Source organism: Coffea eugenioides, chromosome 3 (genome assembly GCF_003713205.1).
Source record: "Coffea eugenioides isolate CCC68of chromosome 3, Ceug_1.0, whole genome shotgun sequence".
NCBI classification, from domain to species: Eukaryota; Viridiplantae; Streptophyta; class Magnoliopsida; order Gentianales; family Rubiaceae; genus Coffea; species Coffea eugenioides.
The window spans coordinates 14,821,173-14,842,316 of record NC_040037.1 but is presented as its reverse complement, the minus strand read 5'-3'; the positions used below and the strand labels follow the sequence as shown (position 1 = coordinate 14,842,316).

The 21,144-nt window shown below is 35.4% G+C and overlaps 1 protein-coding gene and 1 non-coding gene across 4 annotated transcripts in view; one reads left to right on the top strand and one right to left on the bottom strand.

Moving 5' to 3' along the window:
* Window positions 1-14,134, bottom strand: part of LOC113764831 (cold and drought-regulated protein CORA-like) — a 40,256-nt gene extending 26,122 nt beyond the window's left edge. The window contains exons 1-3 of one of the 3 annotated variants that reach the window (XM_027308844.1): window positions 14,002-14,133; window positions 13,109-13,342; window positions 12,555-12,681 (exon numbers count right to left, since the gene is read on the bottom strand). In XM_027308844.1, coding sequence (XP_027164645.1) covers window positions 13,158-13,342; window positions 14,002-14,092 — 276 coding nt within the window. In that variant the 5' untranslated portion in view covers window positions 14,093-14,133 and the 3' untranslated portion in view covers window positions 12,555-12,681; window positions 13,109-13,157. Of the gene's footprint in view, window positions 1-12,554; window positions 12,931-13,108; window positions 13,343-14,001 lie in introns of those variants that run through there. The other 2 variants (XM_027308843.1, XM_027308842.1) reach the window with 2 other exon arrangements.
* Window positions 2,625-2,731, top strand: LOC113767217. Its single transcript, XR_003467936.1, has one exon. It is a non-coding gene; the product is annotated as a small nucleolar RNA R71 (small nucleolar RNA).
* Window positions 14,135-21,144: the final 7,010 nt, after the last annotated feature.

The following is a 21,144-nucleotide window of genomic DNA, read 5'->3' as shown; positions in this document are numbered from 1 at the left end:
CGAAGCAATTAAACAATTACGAATTTAATACCTCAATTGATAATAGATTATTAAATCAATTCATTATCCGGATCCAAGACAATCAATTAATTAAATAATCATAAGCACTGTAATCAGGGAATATGCAAATATCAATAAATAAGGGAAAAAGATAAAATTAAATTGATCTCACAATTTTTAGATGTACCAAAACCTCCGTTGTTTCTTGACTAGAAAAGCCGGTTTAATTCATCCCGGATGCGAAAAATCCATACAAAATTGAAGCAACAGTTGCGGCCATTGACTCCGAGAATTGAGACAATTCGATTTCATCCGACTATTGAAAAGATAGCAAAGCTACAAAAGGTGATTGATTGTCTTCACCTCGTCTGACATACGAAGAAAGAAAAGAAAACTACTAAGAGCTAAAGAAGAAAAGTCAAAAGCTCAAGCTCCAGGTCATCTGCTAGTTGTCTCCTATTTCTAATTTCTATCTAATGCTCCCTGCTATTGTGCGGCATCCCTTCTTTTACCCCGAAGAAGAATCCAACTTTTTTTTCCCTTTGAACGCCATCTTCCGCAAATTACCAAAAAGGAGTCGCGTCTTGATATTTTAAAAATGCTCCTGGTTGCCTGCTACTCGAACTCTTTCCTGATGACTGTCAAATTGGCACTCGTTATAGTATTTTCGTTCTACTCTCTGAAATAAATGCAAATTGCCAAAAGTGAGTAGAATCTAGCAATTAATCCACATCGGATCAGGTAATAGGGAAAATTAATAATAAAATAAATGATAAAATTGCAACCTATCAACGTTAAACACCACTCTTCAATCTGGATGTAATTCAATTTTTCTTATAATCTGTGGCCTTCCTCTGGGATCCAAATAGCCATTGAGTGCAACCTTCTTTCTTAATTTTCTATTTATTTTCACTTCATAAATTGCTTTCATCCCCTGATACTTGTTCGCAGCAACTTTGAATTTACCCCTACAAGCAAACTTAAAAAATTATTGTACAGAGGGATTAATAGCATGAATAGCAAACACAGAATGAGACTTAACAAGATATTTCATTGTATCAAAAATATTAAAGTAGACTATTTCTCCATCAAATTCCATTGTGAGAGCACCTTTACTAACATCAATTTTAGTTTGGACAGTACTCAAGAATGTCCTTCTGAATATAATGGGTTATGGATTTGAGGTACTTCTACCATCCATGTAAAGCACATAAAAATCAGTAGGAAAAATTAATCCATCTACTTGTACTAAAACATCCTCAACTATCCCATCTGGATAAACAAATGTACAATCAGCCAATTGAATTATTATCCCTGTTTCTTTTAAAGGTCCTAAATTTAGGGAATCATAGATTGATTTAGGCATTACATTAATAAAAGTCCCTAAATCTAACATGACATTTTTGATATTAGAATGTCCAATCTTACAGGGGATAGTAAACATACCTGGATCCCCACATTTAGGTGGTAGTTTCCTTTGTAGAATCACTGAAACGTTCTTACTTACCACAATCTGCTCATCCCCCCTCAACTTTTTCTTGTTGACGCACAAGTTCTTCAAGCATTTAGCGTATTTTGGGACTTGCTTGATCGCGTCCAACAAAGGGATATTGATTGCCACCTTTCGAAATAGCTCTGAAATCTCCTTTTCTTTATCTTGCTTCTTTGGTTTCTCTAACCTATTCGGAAAAGGCGGTGAGTTAGTTCCAATTTTAATTATAGATTCAGGAATTACCTTTGGATTTGCATTTCTCATTCCTTCCTCCTTAAGTTTTTTGTCAATTCGATCTTCATTTTTATCCTTCGAAATCACAAGTTCGGGTTCCTGAATTTCCTTCCCGCTCCTTAAGGTCATTGCACTTACATTCTTCAGGTTCAGTTCAAGTTGAGACGACAATTTTTCATAAACTTGGGATTCCGGGTGGTTGATTATTATTGCCATCTAATTCATCTGATTTTGCATTGCTTGCATCTGGCTCATTTGATTTCTTATGTTCTGCAATTCGGAGTCCGTCTTTTGCTGATATGTCGTAGTACTAGCCATAAATTGTTTCATCATCTCTTCCAAAGATGGACTGGAGCTCGGCGGAGGAGGTGGTGGTCGAGATTGATACTACTGCTGATACCCTTGTTGTCTACTCGACATAAAATTGGATTGCCTATTCCCTCCATAGCTGAGGTTGGGATGATCCCTCCAACCAGAATTGTAGGTATTCAAATACGGGTCATATTGCTTTGTTGGCGCCGGTGCGTGTCCAGCCATGTTTATTTGTTCTGCATTTTCTTCTTGAATCAGCGGACACATCTCCGTAGAATGACCTAAGGCAGTGCAAACCCCACATACTTTGGCTTGTGGGGCATTTTCCACAGCCAGTTGCCGCACGAAAGATGTCAATTCAGAGAGTTGTTGTTGGATAGAGGATGTTTCTACCTCATTCACTCTACGTGTCGGGACATCCTCTCTTGAACTAAACTGCTGTAAATTTTCAGCCATCCCTTCAATCAATTCCCATGCTTCTCGAGGAATTTTATTCACCAACGTTCCTCCACTTGCAACATCGATTATGCTTCTATCTCTGAAGAGTAACCCCTCATAAAAATATTGGATGAGCAGTTGCTCACTTATTTGGTGTTGAGGGCATTTGATGCACAACTTTTTGAACCTCTCCCAGTACTCATAGAGAGACTCGCCTGGGTGTTGCTTAATGCCGCATATCTCTTTCCTTAAAATACCAGCCCGAGACGCAGGAAAGTATTTTTCTAAAAAAATTTTCTTCAACTGCTCCCAAGTTGTGATGCTGCCTGGAGGTAGATAATTTAACCAGTCCTTCGCCGCGTCCTTGAGTGAAAAAGGGAACGCTCTCATTTTAATTTGTTTTTCAGTAATTCCAGGGGGCTTCATACTAGTGCAGACTACATCGAATTCCTGCAAGTGCTTGTGAGGCTGCTTACTTGAAAGGCCATGAAAAGATGGTAAAAGATGTATCAACCCAGATTTCAACTCAAATGGGGTATTACCATTCAAATTAGGGAAAGTGATGCATAAGAATTATTGATTTAAATTAGGTACAGTCAACTCCCTCAATGTTCGTGCATTCGCCATGGTGACTTCCTCTTGGTCTAAATCTCGAATTGTCATCACGCAAGTTTGTCGACTCAACCTCTGGATCAAGTATCTGAGATGCAACACTGGATTGCTCCTCTCTGAGCTGTCTAGTCTCTTTCCTAGTTCGGCGTGCAGTCTTCTCTACTTCAAGGTCAAAAATCAATTCACTTGTACGAGAAGAACGAGGCATAAAGTAAAAAAATATCAGAGAATTGAAATAAAATAAAACTTAAAAAGAAACAAATGAATTAATGTCGGTCCTCGGCAACGTCGCCAAAAATTGATAGGTTGTCGAGCCTGTGCAATAATAAAAATCTGCTCAAACAAAAGTTAATTTTTGTAAATAGTGATAAACAGGGACGAATCCATAGGAACTGGGGATATTTGTATCTCTTGAAATTCAAATTGATAATGGGGGGTTTTTATAGCAGTGGCGATAATGAAACTGTTCGAAATAAGTAAAATAAAAAATAAATAGCCAACTAAAAATTAAATGACAAACTATTAAAATCAAAGTAATAATAACTAAGCTCTAGTCAAGAAATAACTTCAACAATGGTTCAACTAATTGATCATCGATGCAGACACTACAAGAAAATTGGTTTTTAGTGACAAGCCATTTTCGTCACAAAAAAAGAAAAAATCGTCACTGATAAGTTTTATTGACAACTTTCTAGTCATCACAGAGTCGTCACTGATGGTGCGTCGGTAATAGTATACAGTGACAACCTTAAAAGTCGTCAGTGAATGAGACTGTTCTGCGACAACTGGTGTCGTCAGTAATTGTTGTAATTTTAGTGGTGACATAATATCTTGTCAATGATGTACAAAGTAATGTCGTCACTAAAACTAATCCATAGTGTCAACTGGTATAAACTAATTACTGACAACTTCTGTTGTCACTAAACACTTTTCAATTTCATAACAATAGGTGGTTGTCAATGGAGAAATCTAATTCAGTGACAACACTTTACCACAATGAAATTTGATGATTTTCCTGCTAAACTATATCTTAAAAATGAAAAAAAATGACAATGCTTTACTATTAACAAATGAAGGCATCCATTACATTATGAAATGCCAAAATATCATTTTAAGCATTCGAATATCATAATCAAGTTCAATAACACCATACAAATAGTTTGATAAGTGGTATTTGGCCTAAATTTCACATATAAGTCAATGCAGTTTTACAAAACAAATCCAAGTCCCAAAAAAATTGTGTTGTCGAAACATTTCTTGAGTATAAGATTTTCTCTGTAGTTCTTGAGTCAATTAACAACTCTTGCTGCTGATCTTCCAAAAGTCTATAATGAGCAACATATCTGCAGTGAAGTACTTCAATTATTAGTAGGTGATAAGAAAAACTTGAGACAAGAAAGAGAAAGAATTTGCAAGAAAATAAGCTAAATCATTTCTTTTAAGTATCATCTAGATAGCGACTAAATAAGAGCAAAGTAAGAGATAAAGCACTTAGAACTTCCGACAAACAACTAGGTATAGATATAAAAATGTGATTGTACTAATTCAACCGTATAAATTCAGTAACTTCCTAAAGTTTTGCAAACTTTTTGCAAGTAAATATCAAAGAGAACAAACCCAACATTGCTGAACATAGCACCCTCAATAATTATCACTAATTTTTTGGAACTGACCAATACATCTGATTTTTACCAGGGTGTTTTAAAGTATTGAAAATTAAGGGAAAAAATAAACAAATGGATTTTACTACTGTTCGCTCAATAAAGATAGCCTTATCATCTCCGACTTGATCTTGGATTGCTTATATGACTTTTGCATCATTATGAATGTTGATCAACTCTTGCAAAATATTTGAAGCTATCTAAAGTTTAAAGTTAAAAATATTGGTTATTTTAGGTTCACTGATTTGAAGGCTAGTTTTCAAAGCATTTTGTTAATCAGAGGCCTGCTCAATCTAACATGCACATTAATCAAGAAGAAAGTCAATTGATAGGAATATCTAAGTAACTTTTCTTTGAGACATACATTTAATATTGAATCTGAAAAAAAAATTCTGTTGGTTAATATACTTGACAAAACATAGAACTTTGGATTATACTGAAGAAACATGATAACAAGTATGTAATTCTCACACTCATTTTTGGATACTTAAAGTAACTTAGAGAAAATATGAAAACAAGTTTTCTCATTCAAACTCAAAATGAAAATCAGCCCAAATTCACTAGTTCTGAAAATAAATGAAGAGAGTAAATTATGTCCAAAACAGAACAACAGATTAATGGTGGCAAAATGTGCAACAACATATGAATGGTGGCAATATATATATATATATTGATATAGGAATTGATCAGTTTCAGAGAGAGATACATCCAGATGCTATCACTAAAAAAGCTTTTACTCATTTGTGGTAGAAGGGTTATCTCCTTCCCCAATCAAAAGAACACGTGAGTATAAAAAGGTAATTACCTAAATAAACTAACAAAGTGGATTGGATGTCAGAGATACATACAAAATAACTTGCTTCACTTGCCTCCCATGCAATATGATGTCCAGTCCTAAAAAAAATTTCAAGCAACATCAGTATAGTCATGATTGAATTCTGCATTTCTCTGCACTCAGCCAACTTGTTACCTTCCATGAGCTCTAGATCACACACATCATCTCTGAGGAAGATATCTCACGCATGAGCAACTTCATAGTTTCTATTGGCCCATGCTGACACAAAGGAATTCAAAATAAGCACATGTCACTCGTAAAGTCATGCACATCAATGATCAATCAAACTAATTCCAAAATGTGTATTTTGGGATAAGGATTATAAGAATTCTTACCATTCCCTGTCCAATAAGTCTAAAAATAAACCTGTTAAGTGCACTAGAATGTACACACTTATAGAGGATGGAGTATGCCAGTCAAGAGCCATTTCTATTAAAGTCCTCAATAAGTTTATCAACTTGGCTTCTTATAAAATCTAAAGATCATCCTTCTTATCCACCGCAATTAGCTTCTCACTATGTTCCTGAAAAGGATCAATATAACTTCTGTCCATCACCACCTGATATTTTTGAATTGATATTTTTGAACTAGCTTAACAAAGTCAAGGCTAAAAAACTGTAGAATTCTTCTATACAATCATGCAGGAAATGTTTATACTCACAAGCATATCTTCATCCTCAGTATCACTTAGGTACCACTTCTGCAAACAACAGCCAAACGTTAGATCCAACTAAACCTTATAAATTATCCCATCCATAAGAAAAGTATATACAGATATGGATACTCGTTCACATATTAAAATAGTAATAGACAGGAGAAAGAAAGCAAGCGGGACAGTGAAACTCACACCAAAAAGCAAAAAAGGAAAAAGAAAGTTAAGGACTTTCTGTTGGTCAGTAATGGAGAAAAATGCTGAAATAGTGAACTGATTATGCAATAAAACATCAACAAACCAGAAGCCCAACAAAAGCATAGATCAGACAGCAGCACCAAAACGTCTAGTTTAGACTAGAAGGGAAAGACTAGCTTATTGCTAAGGAATGGAAAGAGATATATCTGTCAAATATGATGCATCAGGAAGGTATCAGCCACTACATAAAATCTACTTAAATTTTTTTCTTTTTTTCAGAAAAAAATTAAAAAAGTTAATTAATCGTCAGGGAAGTTGAACTTAAGTCTTCAGAGATTGGCCTGCCTCTTTATACTTGCTACATCCCTCTTGAGACGATTACAAGACTAAGGACTAATCCATCTTCTCTTGGTTTTCCTTTAAAGGATCATAAATTAGGCACAAAGATCCTATCTTTTGTTTCAGGCATTCGTACTGTATGCAATTAGACATATGTATATCTGTCCAGGGGATGCAAAATAGATGGAGAGGACCCTAAAGGGTAAACAGCAATCGGGAAGATACTAGTCCCAAAGAACACTTCAAAATCGCAGAATGAAATTAGGTAAGCTAAATTCTTCAATTATCCAAAGGACACAACCTTGTTTTTCAATGGTAGCCAAGCACGTTAAGCTCAAACACAACTGTAAAAGCTAAGGATACAACTTTGTTTTCCACGGGAAGCCAAACAGTCATGCTCATGAATGTCTCCGAATTCTTCATCCCCCACATTGAATTCCTTCACCAAAAAAATTTTGCAAAAAAAAAGTAAGGCAAATTTTGCAGAAAGAGATGATTAAATCCATGACTCAAACTAGCCACCAAAAAATTTTGCAAAAAAATACTTGGGGAAAAAATTTAGGGAAATTAATTGGGGAAAAATTAGGGAAACAAGTAGAGATATGAGAGGACCTACCTAAGCATTGACCTTGTAGAACTGGAGGACAGCAAGCTTGACCTTCTTCTTCTTGTGCTTCATCTTCTTGGGCTTGGTGTAGGTCTTCTTCTTGCGCTTCTTGGCGCTACCACGGAGGTAGAGGATGAGGTGGAGGGTGGACTCCTTCTGAATGTTGTAATCGGCTAGGGTGCAGCCGTCCTCTAGCTACTTGTCGGTGAAGATAAGGCACTGCTGGTCTGGGGGGATGCCCTCGTTATCCTGGATTTTGGCCTTGACATTATCGATGGTGTCAGAAGACTCCACCTCAAGGGTGATGGTCTTCCTTGTCAAGGTTTTCATGAATATCTGCATCTTTGATGACGGCGACTGCTGCCTCCGTTGCTGCTAGGGTTCTGGAAAATGAAAAAATGGGGTTGAGAATAAAGGAGTTGACTAAGGGATTGAGAGTGTGAAGAGTACTGAAGCCATCTGGATGTGGGGAGCAAGAGTGGTTCCGCGCCACTTTTTTTCATTTTTAGTTTGAACAAATTTCTAGTACTGGTCAATCAAGACAATTCAAGTCAATTTTTAGCTTCAATTTTTATTTAAATTTACTAATGTATTTCTAATCACTACTTCTTAACATATTTATTAAAAAATTATAATGGATGAAAAGTTTTTGCTAAATTCAAAGAACTGGTAAATGTACTCTTTCTCAAGTTGTAATAGTTTATATAGTTGTTCTAACTAGAAACTTTCATTAATTTTTTTCAATTAAAAACCTATTATTATTTGAGTAACTATGACTAGTTTAATAAATCATCAAATTTTAAAAAAATTAATTAATATTGAGGCTCACAATTAAATAAATGCATTGGAGATGTTCAAGTTAGTGATGATACTATGTTGTCACTAACTATGCTATAGTTTTATTGGCAAAAATTGGTCGTCAATAAATATAAACAGTGACAACAATGAAAAGTTGTCAAAGAAAGTGGTAGAATTACTGACAACTTTTATCAAGTTGTCACTATCGCAAAACTCGTGCCTTCCAAGTCCCATGGCACGAAGTAGTTTTGTGACGACAATTAAGGGTAGTCACTGAAAACTTAGCTACTTTGAATCAATTGTGATAACCTTCAATGTCGTGACTAAACAACCTCATTTTGTGACGACTTTTTGTCATCACTAGGAAATGTTGTCACTAATGACCTTTTTTCTTGTAGTGAGAGATAATTCCAATTATTAACTAATCAATAGGTTATAACTGTCAAACAAGCGATGACAGTCAACTCCTCCTTACTGTGTCGATGATTGAGGTACGCCCGTCAATCACTACTCTAATTGAGAAATAATCTTAGGTACGCCCGTAAGACTTAATTCTCCAATTGCCTTACGTATTAGAGGAGCCATATTCTAATCAAATAACACACTACCAGGGTTATTTTATATTAGTCTGCGTATTCCCCTGACACGAATCTAATCATGTCAGTTACCACTATTTTAGTGCAATTAAATAATTACAGATTTAACGCTCTAATTGACATCAGGTTGCTAAATTAATTCAACGTCCGGGCCCAAGATATTCAATTAACAAAACAACCATAAATATTACAAACAGAAAATATGCAAATACCAGTAAATAAGAGGAATAAATAAAATTAATTCAATCTCATAATTTTTAGATAAACCAAAACCTCCGTTGTTCCTTGACTAGAAAAAGAGATTTAGTTCATCCCTGATCAGAAAAATCCACACAAAGTTGTAGGAACAGTTGCGGCCATTGTCTTCGATTCAGATGATTCAATTCGTTGGAATGCAGAAAGAAAGAAAAGCAAAAAACTACCAAGAATGACTAACTGTCTTCTATCTAAGTCCTCACATACGGTGGACTCCAAGCCACTAAAAGACGAAATTGTCCAAAGCCAAAAAGGAATCAGAATTGACTGCTACTTTTTCTCCTTATTTTCCTACTATACAACTACAGGAGCCAACAAAAGGAAAGAGTCCTACTGCTACTAGTCTGCCATACTTTCCTTATCAGATAAGGAAACAATCTTCAATTTTGTCTTCAATTGGTCTTGTGTCTCTTGTTACCACTCAAACTCTTCTGCTAGCTACCGTCAAATTGGCATCTTTTTATGGTATTTTGTTCTACTCCCTGCAATAATTACAAATTTTCAAAAATGAATAGAATCTGACAATTAATACACATTTGGTAAGGTAATAGGGGAAATTAATTACAAAATAAATGACAAAATTGCAACCTATCATTAGTCCCGTATGACAATTATGCTTCTGCTCAGCCTCATGAAGGGTCTGTTTGTTAGGACTGAAAACATTCAGAAAATGTTTTCCTAATTTTCAAGTGTTTGGTTCATTTATAACATAGGAAAATATTTTCTTTTGGAAAAGATTTTACGCTTGATGGCGTAAAATAACTTCCGCAAAAAAGAAACTGAAGTTATTTTCCCTATCTTAAAGAAATGGAAACATCGAAGTCAAGCAATCACGTCGCCATGCTTCCTCCCCCTCTTCCTACACATGCACCCTTTTCGTTGTGCTCTATTTATCTTTCTCACACACACAGACATATGCTAAGGCAAAAATTTTTGACAAACTCAAATCTCTGGAGATTAACTAATCTAGATCCAAAGGACTGTTCAAGTTGTCTATATTTGGGTGAAGGTTGGTGATGATGATCAGTACGTCTATGCATGGTTTTGGTTCTTCAGCAGATGTAAATGTGGGAAATGGATGACGATGATGATAGAAGAAAAGCCGACAAGGATGCTAAAAGAGGAATAAGTTAATCACAGTAACATGGGCTCAGTCATTACAACGGGCTTGGGTGTTTCTGTAAATAAGTATCTAAACACCAGAAAATAACAGAGAAAATAAATTATTTTCATGTCAAAGATTTTCTGTGGAAGACTTTTTCCGAAGAAAATATTTTACTCCCTACCAAACGGACCCGGAATGTGTAAAATGTAATGATGTGGCCACAAAAGTCCTACATTGGAAGTGAAAATTTAGTTTGAGGATTAAATTGGTTAAAATGAATTATGATAGATGAAATTGGTTTTGACGCCGTTCTCGACTGGACTAGAATAGAACTTGTAACTTGTGAGGCCCGTGATCTCTCCTCCCCCATGGGAAAACAAGGCCTTCCAACCTCATTCTGGAATGCATTTGGCCATTAAATCTTTATCTGACAAATTAGAGAATCTCATCATATTACCAAAAAGGTATCTAAAGATAGGATATGGGGCAGGGACGGTCATCAGGTGGACCGTTCCTGAGCTGTTCACGGCTAAGATTTGGCTAAAAAAAATGTATGGTCTAGATTTCATCTTGTATCTCGATTTTAACAATATGTGTGGAACTCACAAAATTTTGTTCTAAAATTACATGCTGTTGAAAGTAAGTTACACCATGTGCAAATAAAATTATACGCTGTGCAAAATGCACATAATTGCCAGGACTGCAACCGTTCCTGCCACTGGTCACTAAAGATAAAGGCTAAAGAGGGCCCTCTGGTTGCCGGTTATCTGACCAGAATAATTGAACATCCATTAATGATCTATTTTTTGTTTGCTGGGACTATACTTCTATGGTTCAGCGGTTTCCTCGGGCTCCAGCTGCAATCGGTTGGTGCCTAAGATGAAGTTCCTGCAAGCAAAGCACTATGCACTCGTCTCGCCCACTAAGTGTCCTCCTTTGCTCAAACATTCTAATGATTAAGTATTTAATGATTGACTGAGTCGACTGACCAAAAACAACAGTATTATCCTTCCAATAAATTATGCAAACTAAAAGAAATGAAAATTTTCTCTTTAAAAAATATAACAAACCTAATATTGCCTTATAGTTATAGAATTTTGCTAACTGTAATATAGTGTTATTATTATTATTCAGCCTGAAGTCATAACTGAAAGTGATATATACAAAGAAAAGGGAGATTAATTCAACATGAAAAATAGAAAATTTTAAGGAAAATAAGAAAAGGGAGATTTTCACGTAATCAACAGAATATTTTTGGGTAGTCAATACTACGGGGAAGATGACAAATATTTATATTAAAAGGATGCCAAAAAATTACAATAAACAACTACCCCTACATTTTTTTTTACTTTTATTTCTTTGTTTGCCTTTTTTTAGGTAAAAAATACAGGAATTATTATTTACTTTTATCTTTTTGTCTTCTTTGTAAGGTCAAAATTATCATGTACTCTACAATTACAAAGAAAATTAAATTGATAAAAGGAAAAGAACTCTCTTTTGTTTATTTTATTAACATCTCTTCTTATTTTTGTTGGGTTAATGTTTAATGTCATGCATATTTGAGTTTATTGGACTTTAAATCAGATGATGATGATGCTAACACTAATAATAATGATAAATAAAGTTAGCAAATTTTTATAAACTAAGGTAGTACTTTGCTTGTTATTTGTTAAGAGCAAGGCCTTTCTTTTTTAGGTTTATGTAAACCGTCAGAAGGATAATATTTTCATATTTAAGGATAATATGTCCCATATTTACACTTAGAGGAGGAAAACAAGTACTGCACCATGACCTCAAGGGTTAACATACTTAATTTTGGCTTGGAGGGACCAGTTAGAAACAAATTTCTAGAACCAAAATTTCAAATTAAGGGACCTAATACACAGTTCTAAATGTTAAAGATCAAAATAGGATCACTGATTAAAGTTGAAGTACTATTGGAACCATTATTTTGCCTCTAAACATCGTCATGGACAAGTGTTAATCCGAGGCTGAAATTCATTGTAATCTACCTTTCTTTTGTACTTGAGAATAGCACAATGTTCAATCTGTCATACTCAGTCAACTAGTCAATTAGATTTCAGGCATTTGTGCTATGGTTTGAGAGAGTGAGGTCGTAAAACAAAGTAAACAAGATCTTCTGTATGCTTTTGACATCACTTTATGTATGGCTACACTAAATATTTGGTCTTACCATTTCTTTTCAGCTTATCCACCATATTGGTTAGTTTAAGTATACCCAAAAAAAAAAGCAATTTGCCAATGGTTTACTGATTTACAGATTAAACCAACCAAAAACTAGCCTTCGCTTTGTTGTCAATTTGAAATACTAAAATTACTCATTTTTTAGTGGAAACTTGCCAAATTGACTTCATATTGCATGAAAACATTTTGCCATCACCTCAAAAGTGCTCAAAAAAGACACACAAAATCACACACACATATACTTAAATGGAACTAGCAAATACATGGAATGCATATTACATGATCACTGATCCAGCTCTTATTTGTATTTCACGTTACAAAGTACATACTATTATAGTAAGCCTGTTTAAGCATTCATGATTAATCATGACCTAGCTAGAAGCTGGCTTTATTAGTTCTGAGGCTCAGCATCTGCAGCCTCACCAGGATGTCCACCATGGCCGCCACCCCCGTACCCTCCATGCCCATAACCACCATGGCCGCCACCCCCGTACCCTCCGTGGCCTCCTCCGTAGCCTCCTCCATGGCCACCTCCGTAGCCACCTCCATGGTACTTGGCTTCTCCTTCCTCATTTGTCTCAACTGTCTTGGCTGCAATAAAGATAAATAATGTAATCGCAATTTTGAAAATGTAAAGTTTGGACCAAATTGTGTACATGCTTTTAGGTTACCGAGTATTTTAGCCAAACACATCGTAATTCTTTTGAAAATTTGCCTTTTAACGTATGTGTCAAATTATTATTTTACAGATATCTTTAAAATGGCAAGCCTGTTTAAGCATTCATGATTAATCATGACCTAGCTAGAAGCTGGCTTTATTAGTTCTGAGGCTCAGCATCTGCAGCCTCACCAGGATGTCCACCATGGCCGCCACCCCCGTACCCTCCATGTCCATAACCACCATGGCCGCCACCCCCTCCTCCGTAGCCACCTCCATGGCGTCCTCCGTAGCGACCTCCATGGTACTTGGCTTCTCCTTCCTCCTTTGTCTCAACTGTCTTGGCTGCAATAAAGATAAATAGGATATGGGCGTTACGAAAATGTAATCGCAATTTTGAAAATGTAAAGTTTGGACCAAATTGTGTACACGCTTTTAGGTTACCGAGTATTTTAGCAAACACATCGTAATTCTTCTGAAAATTTGCCTTTTAACGTATGTGTCAATTTATTATTTTACAGATATCTTTAAAATGGCTAATTACTACCAACTAATAGCTATTTTATCATAGCGAATCATAGTTTCTGAAAGTTAATAAATATAAAGATTTATTAACAGCATGTTCAAAATCTTATGCACCGAGATGTACCGAGAATCTTAAATCCATATTTTATGCTCCGAGATTGAATGCACCGAGAATCTTATAAAATATAGTTTGACTCTAAAAATGCAGGAAAAGTAATCCAGTCACAAACGACCATACTCCAACTCCCACGTTTGGAAAGGCTTGACACTTAGAATCCAGTTACTGAAAGGAGAGGTGTATTCAATCTTTTTAACCACAGCACAGCCATCTTTGTTAGTACTCCGGCACTTCACATGTACAACAAAAATCTTTCTGAAACCTTAAACGCTGTGGTCCTAAATGCTGAATTAAAACATGGCGCATATAAATTAGAAAGAGAAAAAATGATGAAATGTGAATTGAAGAATAAATTTCTTACAATTGTCAACTGACTTGGCAGCCACCTCTGAGGTAATCATTAGAACTACAGCCATGGAAATGAAAAAGAAAAGAAGTGTCTTGGAACCCATTTTTGCACAAAGGAAAATTTATGTATTGAAGATTGATTTTGAGAAGGATGAGGAAGCTGGTGCAGATTGATCTCTATTTATAGGAAAACCTATGCCACATTCCCATCGAAAGGGTCGCGGAGTCGGCCCACCAATGTAGTAGGTGTTGAAGAGATGGTTGTCGTGCTAGGTCGAAAGTCCATATAACCGTAAACAAATAGAAAGATGTACGGAGAAGCATTTGTTCTAATTTCTACAGGTCTTTAAGGCATATAGACTTCGAGCCCTATGGAGAAGATAAGGTTCATGTCTCCTATATTCAACAGTATGTCCCAGCATTGTTGATAATTTGGACTCTGCACCGACTTCGATGGATTATATGTTTTCCAATTTGATTGACGTGTCAAATATTTTATAAGAAGAAAAGAAACAAGGAAGAACACGTCAAACTTTGCAATAGTTCCAAGAGAAGCATGATTAGAATTATGTAACTTTTTATTTATATCACAAGATACAATACTATCTTTTATTATGTATGTTAAAAACCTAAAAGTTGTAAATATAAAATAGGGTCATGTCCTTTTGATCCAACAGCTAGTTAAGTGACAATTCGTCAAGTTATTATTACATGGTTATGATTACTGCACTGGAAACTCTCTAGTTTTGGTTTGATTTTAGTTCCGATTCTTTTTCTAGATATGGTTCTAGTTTCTTGCAGTTATCATTCTAGATCTTCTAATTGCACTTATATACTTATTGTTTCACCATTGAATATGAGAAAATATAGCAATGAATCTGGAAGAAAAATAAGACTTTTATTATATTATTAGCTGAAAAAAATCATATAAATTCTACACAAAATACCTCAAACTACTTGGTTGTTTTAAATAAAATAAAAAGATGCATGATTTTGTCATTGATATTGAAATATAAAAAGAAAAATACCTCGATTAGACAATTATACAATTTACAATTAGTTGAGCTTTCAAATTTGGACTTTAGGCTAGGCCAAAATAAGCCTAGGGGCTAGTGTTGAGTTTTCTGCTTAAATAAAATTGTATGGTTCAAACTGACTATGAACTTGCAGTGTTGGCTTTGGTTGTAATATTCTTATGAACCCGAACGGGAACATTTAGTCAGGGTTCTGGCCCCCCTTCTGGTATAACAAGTCCAATTTCAGTTTTGAATTCGTCAAACCGCTAGTGTGATTTTAGTTTGGTTATGATTTAAGCCTAAATTACGACGACTCTTTCATTTCATCCCTCTCCTACTTAATAAAAGGAGAGTTAAAAACAGAAGGAACAAGCATCCACCATGCATTTGTCAATCCATTATGCAGTTTTGTCAAAATAGAGGCATTTATATTTATAGGAAACGTGTATCTTTAGAAGTATGCATTTGCACTTTTCCTCCAAGATGCTGATCCGGTTGAGTCATTATGCCCGCACAGTTTAATGATCGACTTGCTTCGCCTACCAGTTAAAGACTTTTTTATTGTCTTCGTGCCTCGTGTTGTCTAAAGAATGGTACAACTGTGGTGAAAACGTGAAAGTTTTCAGTGTCGTTAGGAAGGAGGCAAAGAGCTTGCGATTTCAATCCTGAATGGAGGTCAAAGTTTTCAGTGTCATATGAGAAAGTGAACCATTTGGTTGCCCAATATTTTTTTTTTCCAGAGATATTTTTTTTTTTGGGTGTCAAATGATTGGTTACCCAATCATTTGGTTGCCCAATATATGTGGTTGCCCAATCATCTGGTTGCCCAATATATTTGGTTGCCCAATGTTTGCAACAAACGACTTTCAACAACATGGTGACAAAGTCCATTAAGGGTTTTCTTTTCTTTTCTTTTTTTTTTTTTTATAGCAAGTGATGTTTTTATATTACCCATTTTAGCTCCATAGTAAATTGCTTTCAAATGGCATCTGCATCCTTCACTAGTCCAAGGTTGGATTCATTTTGAAAAAGTTGAGATTGTTACCTAAATAGAAATTTGTTGTGGCAATAAATTTTTTTTGAGGGCAATAAATTAAGTGTTTTTCCGCTACCACTAGCCAGTTTCCTCGAACACCATAATTACAAAACTAATCCGCATTAACATGTTGCATTTAAGAAATTCCTACCTTCTTGTTGCTTTATGCTTCTTTTGCCATAAGAAGCCCTTCGTGTTCAGCTCAAGACTATAAATTTTATCGAAGAATTATACTCTCTACCACTGATTAAAAGAAGAAGCATCACAGATTTAGCCTTAATGGTCATCAATAAAAAAAAATAAAAGTATTATATATGAATAGCAGTGGCTAACCAGAGGTCAGGATTTGGTGGGGCAAGACTAGTGGAGATGCGTGCTTGACGGGGCAATCTATATTTTTGTAAAGGGAAAAATGCAGTTTTGATTTTCAATGTTTTGCCCGTCTATCAAACCGGTCTATTATTTTTCAATCATAAAAAATTTGGTCTCCAAAATTATGGATTTTATACAAATTTAGGAAAACTAATAGAAAATCACAATAACTAACGATCAAATTCAAATTAGCAATAGTGAAAGGTTTTGACATTATATTTTTAGTCCCCAAGGTTCAAAGTTTTGATCAATATACTCTCTTGGGATTTAAATAATAAGCATGGTTATGGTTCCAGAATGAAATTAAACATATGACAAATGTTTTCCCAAATCTAAAAATCTCTAAAAGCACCTCACATCGGCATAATATTATCTTTAGCCGAAAGAGTAACTCTAGTTAGAATTGAAAAACTATACCCAAATAATATACAAAATAAAATTAGTGGAAGAAAAGAGAGAATACTAAGTTCAATCATAACTTTAATCTAACTACTATACACAAATTCTTGCAATACTTGTGGACTTAAATTTCAAGTGGTTGTAGTTAGAAATTGTGATTGCAATAATTAGTGAGATCACTACAACAAAAATGACCTTTAACGGCATTTAAAGGTGTCAGTATGGATAATTTAACCTGACACTTTACATTTTCTCATACCTCAGACGAGTGTTATCCCTTCCAATGTGGGGATAGGCTCATATATTCAAACGTGTCAGGAAAACTATGCTGTTATAACATCCCATCTGCCAACAAAAATCTCTTTTCTTGATAATTGAAAGTGTCAGGATAGCTATAGTACAACATTAGGATATCGAATTCTATGCTGACACTTTTAATTGCCAAGAGTTTTTTTTTTTTTTTTTTATATAGAAGCAACCTGCAGGTAGTACTCCCCGCTATACATTCCGTCAATCAGAAACCCAAAGGATTTGTAAAATTATCTCAAAGAACAGAATGCATATAAGAAAATGTGCTATGATGCAAAGATTTAGAAACATCAAACTTGAGCAGCACTGTGATTATGAGAACTAAAAATGCCAACTCCCATAAGCAAGAGGAGATTTGTCATCATGTTTCATACATCAAAAGATTCATAGGAATGATTCATATATAACAGATGAGCACATGACTAGTAAGGTTAATGGCCACAAGGAGTCCGTACAGATGTCCAGACATGCCTGACAAATGGTAAGCTAATGAGAAGGAGCTAAAAACGTAACTAGCGTTCATTTACACGACATGAATTACACATCAAGAAAGTCAATCGACTCTCAACAGCTCACTTGTATCTTGTAGGCTGAAAGTTCTTCTATCAAATGCTACTGCAAAACAGAGGAAGAACAAGATATAAGCATGATTTTGACAACACAAGACTGCAGGACCAAGGAAATGGAAAGATAAAAGAGTATATACGGAACAATCAATAATGTTTTCATGGTTTTTAATGCAAATGAGTCTCAAGGACCCTATCAGGAAAGAAATTTTTCTTCTAACAATCTACTGTCATATACACAAATGTTGAGCACTAGCAAGAAAACACAAACCAGAAATGCTTATCCGGAACCAAGGAAGTACATTATTGTAGAATCAGTTATGATTCTGTCACAAGAAAGAGAAGTATCACGGTTTTAGAAGCTGATAGACAGACTGTGAGCGGCCTAGTAACTATCAACATAAGTTCATAAGGCATAGTGGTTTTTACCCATTACATGCTATTTACTGATAAGAAGATTAATTGCATAAGGCATAACAGCAATAGGCATCATAGTAAGACTTATATTTACCAAGTGGCTATGTAACCATTTTCTGGTCCTCATGTGTTGCAGCCTGATGATGGTACCACCTTTGATTGTATCCCCTTGTTGGGCATTGGTATCTGATACAGGTCTAACAATCTGCAAACCAAGTTTAATCATACCTAACCTTAGAAAATTATGATGATCTAGAAAAGAATAGATACTAGAAAAAGAAACATACCCAATAGCTGTTTGAGTCATCAACGTTGGGAAAACCAGTGACGGACTGCTGCCCACTACCAGAGCCATATGGTACATCATGTGAATGCAGCCTAAACTTTGTTCTCTCATGCATCAACTTGATCACTGACCCATAAGTAATCTACCAAAATCACATATGCCGAACAAAATAAGAATGACTTAGCACAAAGCTCCATTATACAACTAGTAGAACTCAAAGCATCATACACCATTTTTCATTTTCGCCACACAACAGAAACCTCAAACTATAAAATAGGAAAAAAAATCAAATTTAATTCATAAATCAGCTCTTTAAAAAATCCAAATTGCAACAGCTAGATTTTTATCAAAGATTATCGAGGCATTTCATGAAACATGTCGAAGGCTATTACTAATTCTACACAAACAACTCCATTTCCTCTTTCCCTGTCCTCTTTTAGCTTAGAAACCTCTGAAACGCTAGAATTTATAACCATCACATGCCTATAATAGCACAAACTTGGTCAAAATTTTGAACAAAAAATAACTATAAAACAACTTTCCGCGTACAGTTTCAACAAATAGGGGGAAAAGCACACACACAAAGATGCACCGCATATCTGTGCAACTACAGGAACGCAAAAACCACGAATTTGAAGTAGTAAGTGGGCTTTCGGTTTACCTAGACGCCTTCGGAAGTGGCAGAGACGGGGGAAGAGGTCAAATCGAAGTCAAAGGTAAGAAAAAGGAAAATGGCGAGACCTGACAGGTGCCGAACCTGTACAATAATAAATACCTACTCGAGAAAAATACAGATTTTGTATATAGCGGTGAGTAGGGTCGAATCCACAGGGACTGGGGATAATTCGTTTCTTCTAGAGTTCAAAGTATGGGGGGATTTTTGGATTAAATGCTAACTAAATAAATTAAATGCAGAAAATAAATAAAAGAAATAATTAGGGAAACTCTAGCCAAGGGTACACTTCAGAAATGGCTCAGGCACTGATCATTGATGCAGAAATAATTCCAACATTTAGTAATAGATTAGTTATAGTTGTCATGCACGCGATAAACAACCAACCCTTCCTTAATTTCTCGATAGCTAAGGTACGACCGTTAGCTATTTCTCTAACCCAATAATAATCCTAGGTACGACCGTAGGATTTAATTCCTAGATTGCATTAATAATTAGAAAGGCCCAATCCTAACCAACAAACACGCTACGAGGGTTTGTTTAAATTAGATCATATGCTCCCCTGACATAAACCCAATTACGCCAGTTGCTACTGAGATAGAGATAACGAACAATTACGGATTCAATTACCCCTATTTAGCAAAAATAGCCTATATGAATAATTAATTATTGCGCACTAATCAATCATACACAAGGCCATAGCAATTAAAATCAAGGAACATATAAATACCAATAAATGAAGAAAATAATTAAAACAGATTCGATCTCACAGTAATTGTCGAACCAAATCGTCAGTTGTTCCCTTGACTAGAAAAGCTTAACCACGCCTCATGAGAAAATCTCCCCGTTGGGGAATATTGTCGAATACCTGGCGTGTGTCAGAGGCCAGTCCCAAGAAAGAAAACTAGAACTAAACTAAAAAACTAAAACTAAAGCCCTAGATGTCTTTTGCTTCTGTACGTTGTCCCTTAAAAAGCCAAAAGAAAGAAGCCTAAAAGCTATTTCCTGTGGTCCCCACACATGTGGACAAAGCCTCCAAATTACTTCCTTGGTCCAAGTCTCTCTACGTTGCTTTCTTTGAAAGGCCCAAATGACTAAATGCCTTTCACTAGCTTGTGGTCCCCACCAATTCAAGAGTCCAAGGTCCTTAGAAGTCTCCATTTTCCCATAAAAGTCTCTCCTTTTTGGTAATTTTCTGCTTTGTTCCTGAAATTAAGTCCCAATACCAAATATAAGTAAATATTAATAACTAAAACAATATTTGGCAAGAATAAAAGGGGAAATTAACAATAAAATTACTAACAATTAACACCCTATCAATTCCCCCCACACCTAAATCATGCTTGCCCTCAAGCATGAGAACAACAATTGAACACCGAAATTTAATAATGGCTATTGCTCCAACTACAGTATTGCCAAGATACCCAGAAAAACATATATCAAGCTTCACAAGTTAAGATCCAAGAAAAATCACCCCGGTTAGCTTCCCAACCACCAACTCCTCCAATTTAAAGCAAACTAATCTAAGAAAAAGGAATGGTTACTCACATTTATCAGCAAATGGTCCAGCTATTAACCAAAATCTCGACATTAAGATCACAAACCGGCAAGCTGACTTATTCACATACTAACACAATCTTTATTTTATTATTTTTTTTATTTTTATTTTTTTTTTTTGAGTAACAAAAGACTTAGTCTATAGCCCTTAGAGCCTTTTGACGCGAACTCCAACATTTGCCAGATGGAGGAGCCCGGTTACTCAGCTCCAATCGCTACGGGACCACGCACTCATAGCAACTACTACTTTTTGACGCGAGAATCGACACTTTAGGTGAAGATCCCCGGTTACTCAGTAATAATCACTAGCGGAGTACAGTCAACTCTTATTTATAACCATATAGCACAATAACTAAAAATAACACAAAAATAACAGCAGCCAGCCTCAAATTTCCAAACATGGAGAACTAAAATTAATAATTGGACCAATTCACAAGAAAAATGCCAACAATCATTCCCTATGCCTAGAAAAGTTAACTAAAAATTAGAAAAGTCAAGCAATTATTGATATTCACCAAAGAGATG